At 41.9% G+C, this 12,868-nt stretch overlaps 1 protein-coding gene across 4 annotated transcripts in view; it reads right to left on the bottom strand.

Annotated features, from left to right (window-relative positions):
- hdac5 (histone deacetylase 5) overlaps positions 1 to 12,868 on the bottom strand; it is a 72,752-nt gene that overhangs the window by 39,677 nt on the left and 20,207 nt on the right. For 3 of the 4 annotated variants that reach the window (XM_078269264.1, XM_078269265.1, XM_078269267.1), the window contains exon 3: positions 8,924 to 9,191. The exons of the other annotated variant lie outside the window; for it this stretch is intronic. In XM_078269264.1, the coding sequence (XP_078125390.1) occupies positions 8,924 to 9,083 (160 nt within the window). In that variant the 5' untranslated portion in view covers positions 9,084 to 9,191. The remainder of the gene's footprint in view (positions 1 to 8,923; positions 9,192 to 12,868) is intronic. 4 annotated transcript variants of the gene reach the window in all.

Below are 12,868 nucleotides of genomic sequence, written 5' to 3'. Positions count from 1 at the left end.
TCAAAAATATTTGCTGATTCAACAAAAGACTAATCGATTGACTACTCGTTGCAGCTCTGATGTACAGTTTCAGTTACTTGAGAATCCTTCAGTGGCGAGGTGAAGACTTTTTCTTAATGGACCAATGGAATGCACCAATTATGTACTACAATCCAACAACTGGGAATTTACAACGCGCGCCTTTGACAGGAATGCTACATGTGCCAGCTTAAAAATAACTATGATCCAGCCTATATTCAGATAATAAATGCGGTTTTCTGTTTTACACACTTATGTGTCCAGTTAGTTTGGAATAAACACAAGAATAAGTAAATAGTTAGCATGAACAGACAAAGGAAAGCAGTCCATGTACAAACACCTGAGCTTGATAGATGATCTCTGAAAGGTGTAGCGTAAAAACACTGGAGCAATAGTCTCGCATTGCCAGACCTTCCTCCAAAGCGCTGCAGTGGAGGGTCTGGCTAGTCCACACAGCATTCCGGGATGGGAGAAAAACGTGATCTGGTTTATTGGCATTTCTTTAAACCAATCACAATCGTCTTGGGCGGCGATATGCGCTGGACAGAGCAACGGTGCCTCTGCAAAACAGCCTCAAAAAGGAACTTGTTTTGGTGGAACGTGTACGTTCAAAAGTAGTTTTAGTCGGGTGACAGAAAACTCAGATTGGACAGATACTAGCTAGCTGTCATAGATGAACATAGATGCTACACTAAGTTCTGATTATGAAAAATGCATAGTTCATTAAGACACAAAGAAGGTAGAGAGAGGTCCATTGGAGTTGACTTTTCACTGTCTGTCTATCTAATTATCCGTTTCTGCTGCTGCTGCTGCGGTGGCTGGGAGGTATTTCTGGAAACCAATATTCATCTTTTCTCTTCTCTCTCTCGCTCTCCCTGTCTTGTTCGTTCTACACTGCTAAGAGAAAATAGGCACTATGACATCAGCCCTGCAAAACACTAAAAAAAGCCACGAGAGAGAGAGAGAGACAGAGAGGGAGAAAGAAAAGACAGAGCAAGAGAGTGAGGTAAAAATAGTGTAATGGTTGTGTGTACTTTAGACAAATTAGAAGCTTGGAGAGAGAGAAGTCACATGTGTAGCGTTGCCATAGAAACTGAGGGTGGGTCAGTAGTATTATGGGCTGGCAGACTGTAGCGGATGCTGTCTGTTGTGTTACACCAGGCTCAACGTCTTTTAGACAGTATGTATACATTTGTTTTACGCTGCACTTATCAGTATTTTTACATTACCAATGGGTCCATTGACTGTGTGTAATGTGAAGGAGGTCCCTCAGGGATGACCTAGGGCTGTGCAATTAATTGAAATTTTAATCGCGATTACGATTTTGACTCATAACGATCACAAAAAAAGAAAAACGATTATTTTGCACATTTCAACTCTTATTTTGTTTTGTGTTCTGAATGGAAAAAAGTATTAAGGGGGAATTTTGTATATAGTAATTACTATATTATATATACACTATACATGTATTTATTGTTTATTCCTTATTAATGTTAAATATGTTTGTTTGTGTATGTATGCACCAATCACCAACCCAAATTCCACGTACTGTGGCAATAAGCTCCTTTCGGATTTGGATTTCTGATTTGGATTCTGAAATGTCACAGTTCAAGATTTTCACTGTTTTTTTTCCCATCATCGAGCAGCCCTAGGATGAACCCAAAAAAACAAACAAAAAAAGAAAACTCACCAACTCTGCAGTACGGGCATCTTTTCAGCTCATTGTTTTGGTCTGCAGCCCGTAAGCTTTGATAAACCAATTAGAAGCTCCCGGCCAAGCAGCAAACAGCAGACGGACAAAGTTAGAGACTAGCTGGTGAGCACAGTGGAGCATTTAGCAGCTTAAGAGCCAGATCTTTCTCTATCTCCAGAGTTAGTGGAGGCCAAAACAGAGCTAAAGTGACATTTGTTGCCTTGGACAGACGCAGAACTCCAAATGAAGGCGACTGTTTGCTAATAGTAAACATACAGCAGGTAATAAAGGGTTTAGAGATGGGAATTTTTTGGATGGGAAATAAATCTGTTTGCTGGTTTGAATATTTTTGCTCACAGATTCGTAGTTGCTAGCTATGTAGTTCGGCCATTTTTTTTGTTAGCAATAGAATCAATGCAAAGGATCACATCAGCGTCACATTAAATGCATAACAGGTTTTACGGCATACTAGCGCGATCCATTTGTACTCAGAAGTCGGATTTTTACGAGGTCAAAGTCAGAAACCCGCTCCCGGACCTTGGATTTCATAGCTCGGAACTCGGACAAACCCGGAGTACCCTGAGCTAAAAATCCAACATGGCTGCTCCGTGCATCAACAGTTGTGAAAGCTGCAGTAACATACAGTTTATTAGCACTTCTGTCTTATTTGTGTCTCACTAAATCAGTCGTACACGCAGTCCTGTCCAACTTCTATCTGTGGACATGTTGTTACGCTGTTTGTATGCACAAAAACAGCATATTGCGTTGTTATCAACTGGTATTGCTAACAATGGCTAACCTGGCTAGAGCTAATGAAAACAATGAAAAATCAGACTTGTAAATGGCACGCATTCAACTCGGTTGTGTCGTCATTCCCAGCTCCGGCTTCCGAGTTCTGAGGTAAAATGGAACAGAACTATGAATGTGACCGATATAACTAAAGCCCAGTTGAGACCAAAGATTTGCGACGGGACGAAACCGTTTTTGAAAGTCGCAGAGAAATGTTGCAGCGGTATGAACCGGCCGGTCTCAGCTCGACTCAAACCAGCTGATGGTTTTGCTACGACTCAGCTGGTCAAGTCGCAGAGGCTGGTTTTAGAACGTAAGAGACGTCACCTGTTTCAACAGCCAATAGAGAAGCCAACAGAAATAAAATGATCCATAGTCCATTTTATTTTTATGTTATAAACAGCTGGTTGAAATGGCAGTGTTTTAGATGGAGCCTCAAAGACCGCCTGAAAGCATGATAACATTATTTGGTCAAGCGAGATAGAGAGTGACTGAAGAGAGAGAGAGAGCCCAGCGGTATTAGAACAAAGCTGCGAATCAGAGAAATTCATGCCGATTCATGACTAGAAATGTAACTGTAGCATTCTTCTCACTAGCACTAACGTTATCCACATTCATATTTAGACAAAAAAAAAAAAAATGATATATCCAGCTACAAAAAAGCCTAAAAGTCGGAAGTTAGAACGAATGTACAACGAGGCGTTGACATGGAGATGATACACTGTCTCGTCGCATTGGTGTGAGCTGGCAGGTTTTAGAACGCTGCAGACCGGCTCGTTGCAAGAAGTTGCAAGAATCAATTTGTCTCGTCGACCACATCTTTGGTCTGAACTGGGCTTAAAGAGCAAACAAAAAGGCTAATCTGAGAACAACACAAGTTATAGCCGAGGGCACACTGCCCTCCAACATCAATATCCAAGTGTCTGTGAGCCTATTAAGTCTGAACAAACAAAAACATAGGCTATACATTGACCTGGGTTAGCCAGTGAGCCAACACCTTAAATGCAGCCAAAAAGAAGATTAGTGTGAATGTACGTCCAGTTTGTTGCTTAACAACCTGCTGGCAAGAGGTGGCATCAGGCCACAGTCCAAACCAGGCTCACCTCACTTTGGCAGCCACATTGTTCAGCAGACTCAAAGCTTCAACATTCAAAATGCTTTATTAATCCCACAGCGGGGCACCTCACAACGGTACAGCAGAAAGGCACTGCATTTCTTTGCTCACCCTCTAAATGTGTGTTTAGCATTAGATAAATCACATATGTAATGTGATTCCACTTTTTGTCACAGAGGGGAAAAAAACAGTGTATATGCATGTATGTATGCATGGGTATATATGTGTGTAAGTATGTATATATGCATGTATGTGTATGTACACGTATATAAATAAGTGAGGAATTAAATTGTTTGGATGTAAGTGCAAAAGTAGATTAAGGGGGTAGGACATGGGAGTCCTTATTTGAATCATTGGCAATCATGTTGAAATCATTTGCTGAGGATGTGCTGAAATGCACGTTCTTATTTATGTTCAAAATAAACTAAAAAAATATATACATATATACACAATATATACTAAACATATATTAAAAATGAAGATAAAGGTAGTGTCCTGGGAGTTGCACTTAACACTCACGGCTCTGTGTTGAAAACATGTTCTTTTAAAGTCTCAAACAAGTTCCCAAATGAAGATTATCCATACACCATGAACGAATGAATGAGCAGTGGATGGAACTTTGCAGGAAATCACGAGAGAGTGTGATTTATGAAGCAGCCCCTGTGGCATTCTTGCCCCTTTCCTAACAAAGTGAAGAGGAGACATAGCGCTTCATGGATCTGTGCTTAGCTTCAAGACTGAGTCACTCATATGCCTTGTTACTGCATCAACACCTATGTCAAGTTGTTTTGATTATATGTCCGCAGGTTTTCAACACATATCTGTATATGAATGGATATATTGAGCGGCTCAGTGTTCCAGTAGTCTCGCATTGCCAGACCCTCCTCCGCAGCGCTGCGGAGGAGGGTCAGGCTAGTCCACACAGCATTCCGGGGGTGGGAGAAAAACGTGCTCTGGATTATTGGCATTTCTTTAAACCAATCACAATCGTCTTGGGCGGTGCTAAGCGCCGGACGGAGCCACGGTTCCTCTGCTAAATAGCCTCGGGAAGGAGCTTGTTTTGGTGGAACGTGTGTACGTTCAATAGTAGTTTTAGTCGTGCAACAGAAAACTCAGATTGATTGATCTTCATTCAAAATGAAGAGTGAAAAACAGAACTATTTTGGTACAAACGTTTACTCGCCATGTGGCAGATAGCTATATAGATAGATTTCATTTATTAATTATATATTATTTAAATGTAATAGTGTTAAATGTAGTACAGAGTCTGTAGTCTATCGCACAAACACTCGAGGAATGCTGCAAACGTTTGACAGCCAGTAGGCTATGAATCGCCTGGGAGAACAAACGTGTCACAAACGGCAATTCCACAACTGTACAACAGCGCGAAAGACGACATACTGAAGGAGATCAAAGACATATTGTGGATATTTAAAATGTCTTCCAGTTCCAGTGTTAAATATTCTTTAGAAATAAAAGTGTATTGATCTTTGAAAAGGTGTACCTGCATTATTATGCCATTATCATTATATTAGATGAAAATGGTCTCGGAACGACAATATTATCGTTTATCGCAATCATTTCTGGGACAATTTATCGTCCAGCAAAATGTGTTATCGTGACAGGCCTAGCAGCAACGGAGCAATCCCGGAAATGAAACGTCATTGTTATAGACTAGTGTTCCAGCAATATAAGAACCATGTCGATGGCATATTCTGAGCCTTAGTAATGTCAAACTATAATGAGAAGGGTTCATAAGAATGAATTTTGTTGCTATTATTCTTTGTCGTACTTCTGTTTGGGGCATAATCATGCTTTGAGCTTTGGGACCACAGCAACTTCCTTTAATTTAGGGGCTTTGGGGGATGTAAACAGGAAGTATTATGTTGTCTTGGATTCACTTAGTTAGCTGTGGGCTACAACTTGAGCCCTGTTTTTTTTTTTTAAGCCTATGTTTGTTTACATCTTGGTAAAAAAAAAAATACGCCAAATTAGCTACTAGCAGTTCCTGTTTGCAATGTACCCATGGGTGTATAGACATCTATCACTGGTTTACTTTGATTCTGAGGAAAACTTGATGATTCTCAGGCAAGTTCTGGAGTTATAAAAGTGCACCTTTTTTTCCTGTGATTATTTAAGATTCAAGATTCAAAATCCTTTATTAATCCCACAATGGGGGACTTCACACTGTTTGAGCAGCGAGGGATACAAGGAAAAGTAGAAGACACAGATTAACACACAATAATACGTATAATTAAAGATCATTAAGAAGATTTAGAGACGGTTTCTTTTGCAATAGACATCAGAGATAATGGTATCCTTGGAAAGTGCAAGTTACACTGAATTTAAAAATATGTGTATCATATTTGTGTAAAGATTTGAAAAGCGGTATGACTCAGAAGCAGTACGAGGTTTGAAGCTAAATGCAGCGGTTGGGTGCTCAGGGGTTTTAACCCCTCATATTGTCTTCCCGTCGACCATGCACTTGTTTTTCTCCCTTTGGTTTGGTTTGCCTGTTCATAAAGCCTCTAAACGATCACCTAATTCTGTGTTACATCTTTTTAGCCAACGTCATAACTTATTGCCACTAGTTTTACACTTCTTTATGGAATTGATGGTGAATAAACCTCATTAACATGAAATGATGCCTCATTTTTGAGTAAAATAAGCAGAAATTAGGAATTATCTTGACTAATAGTCGACTTATTGGGACTTTAGCTTATTCACCGTATCCCTCAGAGTTAGATAAGTCCATACATACCCTTCTCATCTCCGTGTGTGTCGTAACTCTGTCTGACGCAGCCACCGCTAGCCTAGCTTAGCACAGATCCTGGAGGTAACCGGCTCCATCTAGCCTACTGCTCCCAATAAGTGACAAAATAACGCCAACATGTTCCTATTTATATGTTGTGATTTGTATAGTCACAGCGTGTACAAATAACAAGGTCACATGAGACACAGCCATCTTCTAACCGTATACATACTGGGAACTATATTCTCAGACGGCGAAGCACTGCTACTTGGGCGGAGGCTAGATGGAGCCGGTTACCTCCAGGATCTGTGCTAAGCTAGGCTAGCGGTGGCTGCGTCAGACAGAGTTACGACACGCACGGAGATGAGAAGGGTATGTATGGACTTATCTAACTCTGAGGGGATACAGTGAATAAGCTAAAGTGCCAATAAGTCGGCGCATCCAGAGATACATATGTTTATGGATGATCACAGATTTTCAACCGGGTAGACCAGTTAAAGTAGTGATCATCAAATAGCGTATGGAACCATCCATGTTATTTTTGGGAAATTTGGTTGAAAAGAAAGCCATATTTCTGATATGTAAACTTTGATAACAGGTCAAATTTGACCCGAGGACAACTCTACTCCTCTTTTTTTTTTTTTTAAAAGAAGCTTGATTGCCTTCATGAGCCGTGTGTCACAGCTTCTTCTGCAGCTCAGACTGCTGACCGTGTTGAGAAGCAGCTCAGACTGCAATACCTAACTTCCCCGCTGTGTTTGGAACAGCGGCGTGCACCTGTCCCGTTCACTTCACGCCGTATCGATGCTTCATGTCTCCCACAGTTTGAAAACCTCTGACCTAAACACCTAAATATATCAATCAGTAAATATATATCAGTAAAAGGAGCACACGTTGGCTTTTGCTGCTCTAGCCGCTGGCCACTCCCCCCCTCGCACTGCACACTGAGTGAGCACTTTGGCAGCTAAAATGTGAAACACACCTCAGACCCACAAAAATGTGCAAAGTAGCACTACTTTGGACTGTCTTTGACTTTGTATAAACAAACGACAGTTCCTGAATTTAAGGACGTTTCAGAATCCCACACATGCAAAGCACAACCAGCTACAGACAACAAGTGGCAGACAGGGCATGATGCCACTTATAGGCAGGCTACCAGACACTGTTTTTGAGTCACATCGTTGTCCGTGTTTGGTGGGAAGTATTAAGTTGCTGTGAGCTGTAGCCTACATTCACCACTTCTAACTAGAGGCAGAACATAACGTAATCTCGGAGATTATTCCTCCACAGCGCTGTGCAATGCGAGAAAATCTCAGAGGTGAATCGGGCAGACACATCAGTTTTCATCAGACTCACCCTGGGTCGGGTTATTTAAGTATACTGCTAACTAATAACCTCTCTCTCTCTCTCTCTCTCTCCCTCTCGCTCGGCCTCCCTCCCTCTCTCCCTCCCCCTCTCGCACCCACCCACACGATACACTACCAAACACCCACCCACCCACCCACAGGTTCTGGTGGTTGATGAACGCAGATAGGTGGGTAGCACACTGCAATGAGTCCATGAGGCTAATGTCTGATTACTCCACATTGTCATTGTGATATTTTGTGATTACATTCTGAATCTGAAACGTTCTCCGTCAGGTAAATCAGTAAGTCAGTAGTAGGCTATACAGGGGAGTTGCAAGTCAAGTGGTTTGGGGTCCTTCTGTAAGTAATTTTGGGTTACAATTTGGTTTTGATGGATTCTACAAGCAGCAATACCACAGGCCAAGCAATCAGCCCGTTCCAAACAGGCACGTTTTCAACGGGCTCTGCACTAGTCATTTAAATTAGAAATGAAACTAGCCAACGATATAACGGCCTACAAGTCCAGCTGAAATGATTAGACCATTAAAACACACAACTGTCTGGATCGTTTCCAGTTTCTAAAATGGGAGGAGTTTTTCTGCATTGGGTTCTTTCACTTTTAATACTTTAGGCACATTTTCCTGATGACACTTGCATACTTTTACTCACGTAACATTTTCAATGAAGGACTTTTACTTGTTTCAAGAGTATTTTTCAAGGTGAGGTATTAGTACTTTCATTTAAGTAAAGGATCTGAATACTTCTTCCACCACTGCTATTCTATAACCATTCACATACACTAACAGCTTCTGCGATACACCAAAACATAATATGGAAAAGGTGACAAAAGCCTTCCGGTATATTAATGAATCAGAAATCATGATGATTGAAATACCTTAATTGATGCATTAATTAACGTATTGTTCCTGCATTAGGTCATGTATGAGATACTATTAATCCTTGTACATTGCTGATAGTTTATGAAGTACTGCATGAATGAATTTGTGCTTTTTCATGCATGAAGTCATGATAATTCATGTACCGTTATTATAAAGTGTTATCAGCCTTCCTTACAACAACAACAAAAAAAACACTACAAAGTAATTAACAGACATTATAAATAACCCTTTTAACATTTGGATCCAAACCTTTTAGTCTGATCCACCATCAAACCTCCACCAGCCCCTCCCCTTTTCCCAGAGATGACTCACCGGCGGTGGGCATGGCAGTGCTGCTGGAGCCCCTGTCGCCACTCAGGAGCTCCAGAGGCTGTTGGTGGCTGTCTGTGCTGGCGGAGGAGAAACAGGACTCCGTCTCGTAGATGGTCTGCAGCATGGTGCACAATCCTGACACCGTGGGATGCAAAAGCATGCCAAGACAAGAGGCAGCCCTCTTTCGTTGTCACAGAATAAAACACAGAGTCAGTTCTTCTTCCGAGATATCGGCATGGCTCCGTTTAGGATTCAAGTTGCCAAGGGACTGGGGGACACAAGCATTGAAAGATTCTTTCAAAAATATTTTTTTAAATCACAGATTACTCATTCTGGGATTGAAATGAATTGATCGGTTACTTCAAAATAGAAAACTTCAAAAATTGTTTTCTGAGCTTCCGTTGTAATAATGATATTATTAAACTGATTTGGAGAGTGAAAATACCGTGAATTCCATTAAAAATTCCAAAAGAGAACGCAGAAAAGCCTCCTCTGTGCTTTTATTGTGATAGATATCCTGTTCAGGCTGCGGCCTCAGTTTGATTTATTTATTTGTTTGGCTGCAGGTAGCCTCTTGCTTTCAGTGTTCCCAGAGCCTCCGCTGTCTGGCTGTTCAGTCTGTGCAGTGGTGGCCAGTCACTGACACCTAGGACAAAAATCCTCGTTTTTTTTTTTTTTTTTTCTCTTTCTCTAATGGTGTAGCCTCAGCTGCAGGTTCCAGAAAGCTTTGCCTTTTTGCTCGGGCTGGAGGAAGGAATCCAAATCGGGAAAAAAAAAAAGGGAAAGATTCACAGCTTTAATTCAGTCTTTGCAATGAGCTGAAATGTGACTTTCCCCGGTCAGTTGGGTCTTGTCTACATCACCTGGACTCCTGATCCATGCAGAGAACTTTGCCGGATCCTGAAAACAGTGACAGCGGCTGGTATGTTGCAGATGAAAGAAAAAAAGAGAACAAAAAAAAGTTTGTTTCCTCTGGTGCACTGAACCCCTCTCGGAGTCTTTGCCAACCAAACTGAACGAGCAAAACCCCGACCAGGAGGCAATCGATGAAATCCCCGATGCTGTGTGTAGCCTGTAAAACCTGTGCATTTCCATAAAGCTGAGGAGTGATGGGAGGGATCAGTTGCTGCAGCCTCTTCGCCACTTTTCCCGCAGCTAACAACAAAAGAAATACAGAGAGACGAGGAGAAGCAGAATTCCCCTGCTCGGTTGCATCAAAGGATCTTCATGCTGTTCTCCTCCCGGCCGACGAGAGGGAGAGGGAGAGGAGAGGAGGAGGGGGAGGGGGGGGAGGAGGGGGAGGAGAGGCGAGGACGTAAATAGCTTTGGGAGAGCGCTCCCCGAGGTTCCATGCTTCCAAAATTAGAACCAAGCGCTGAGAGAATGACAGAGAGAGGGAAATGGAAGGAAGAGAGAGAGAGAGAGAGAGAGGGAACACTGTGTAATAAAAAGAAATGAGGAAATGTGAGTAGAGGGAAGAAGGCTGAAGTGGAGAAGACGAGCGGCGAGTTAGAACCCTCGCAGAAAAAAAGAAAGAAAAGAAAATGAGCAGCGAGAGATCGCACGTTGTCCCGCTTATCCCTTTTTGTTTGAAAACACACGGGGGGAAAAAAGGAAGCGGGCTGCCGCAGAGTCAAGCTTTGTACGGCGAGCGGAAACAGCTGCTGGTCAGTCGGCTAATATTCACTGTTTGTCTGAGAGTCACTGCTGTGTGTGTATGTGTGTGTGTGTGATTTGGTGTGTGTGTGTGTGTGTGTACACGGCAGTGTGTCTGTGACGCTCTTTGAGCTGCTGAATGAACGAGAGAGAGAGAGAGAGAGAGAGACTGAAAGTAGATCACTGTGTGGAAAGGAACTTAGACGGATGAAGAGAAAGTCAACAACAGCTCTTTTTTTTTCATTTCAGTAAGCCTCACAACACGCAAGAGGAGAAATAAACACTCCTTAAACATCCATCCCGCCATTCACCTTCATTCATTCCTTTTTATTTTATTTTTTATTTTTTTGCTGCACTAGTGCAGTGCCCGTTCCGGACCGACTGCTTGACCTGTGGTATTGCTTCTTTTTTCTTTTTTTTTAAACAACCTTTATACTGCGGCCGTTTAGTTTTATTCACTGTGTATTGATATTCAATTTCCAACTCTGTCCAAACTGCTCCAAATTCCAAACGCCATGTTATTTATTTCATTATTTTTTTTGTGACAGCAGTAAATATTGTGCCGTTAAAGAATCAATATAATATCGTATTGTGAGAAAACGTGTGATTTACACCCTAGAAGAGAAATTGAAAGAGAAGAGAAAAAAGAGGTTTTGTAATACGGTGTGTTGAATAGGGATCAGTGACACCTACTGTATGTATTTAATATGTGATATGTATATGAATTTTCTGTAAACTGCTTTGGCAACAACATGTTTTGTTGGTTCATGCCAATTAAGCAAATTTAAATTGAATTTAAAATGAAGAGAAGAGAAGAGACGAGAAGAGAAGCATTTACATTTACACAGGAGATGGGGGGTTGATGGAGGGACTATAGCTGAAAATAGCCTGCTAGGGAGGAGGAGCTGGAGATAAAAATAGACAGAGAGAGAGAGAGAGAGAGAGAGAGAGAGAGAGAGAGAGAGAGAGAGAGAGAGCAGTCAGCCTACAGCTCTGGGGTGGGGTGGAGGGGGTGGAGGGGGAGGCGTTCAGCGCTGTCATGTTCCCGCGCTGCACTGCCCAGAGATCACCTGTCAATCAAACAGCGTGGGCGGGACTGTGACCTCTCCCTCCCGCTGAATTTGCCTTGATGCTTTTTCAATTTGCGTAGGCGGAGAGCGCCCACGGCTGAACCGCGGCGGCCACGGCTGCTCTCGCTCCTGCAGCCCGTCCCGTCCGCGTGCTACTGTATGTGCCACCAGATGCAGCAAGCCATGCCGCTGTTCCACTTTGTATTTGCCACACACTCAGTGGTGGAAAGTAACTGGGTACATTTACTCCAAGTACACCACTTAAGTTACTTACCACTTTACTTATTTTTACCGTTTTATGACAACTTGTACTTCCACTCCACTACATTTCAGTAGGAATGTACTACATTTGTTTTACAGCTGTAGTTACTAGTAGAGCTGGGCAATATATCGATATTATATCGATATCCTGATATGAGACTAGATATTGTCTTAGATTTTGGATATCGTAATATCGTAATAAGGCATAAGTGGTGTCCTTTCCTGGTTTTAAAGGCTATATATATATATATATATATATATATATATATATATATATATATATATATATGATTCTTTAAGTACATTTTGCTGGTAATTCTCTAGTACTTTTACTCAAGTAGAATTTTCAACACAGGACTTTTACTTCTATCAGAGTATTTTTACAGTGTGGTACTGCTACTTAGGGAGCTTTCACACCTATAGTTCGGTGGACTCGGAGCGATTGGTTCATTTGGTTGGGTTTGCGTTCACGCTGCACTTTATCAAACCTGCAAACACTGTAAACACACGTCACACGGTCAAGACGGTCGCTTGTTTGTTGGTCAGAATATCCCAAACTCGCAGACACTTCTGGTCTCAGAAATAATAGAGCAACACCACATTTATGACGTCTTGGGTACCTAGAAGAGTACCTATGATAAAAATGACAGACTTCTACATGCTTTGAAAGTGGGAAAACCTGCAAAATCGGCAGTGTATCAAATACTTGTTCTCCCCGCTGTAGGTGTGAAAACAACCTAATAGAGTTCTGCTAGTGCGTTCCATTTACCTCGGAACTCGGAAGCCGGAGCTGCGAATGACGTCACACCCGAGTTGAATGCGTTCCATTTCCAAGTCGGCTTTTCATTGTTTTCATTAGCTCTAGCCAGGTTAGCCATTGTTAGCAATACCAGTTGATAATAACGCATTACGCCGATTTTTGTGCATACAAACAGCGTAACAACATGTCCACTGATAG

This window comes from Sander vitreus, chromosome 15 (genome assembly GCF_031162955.1).
Source record: "Sander vitreus isolate 19-12246 chromosome 15, sanVit1, whole genome shotgun sequence".
NCBI lineage: Eukaryota > Metazoa > Chordata > Actinopteri > Perciformes > Percidae > Sander > Sander vitreus.
This window is presented reverse-complemented; position numbering and strand designations above follow the sequence as displayed.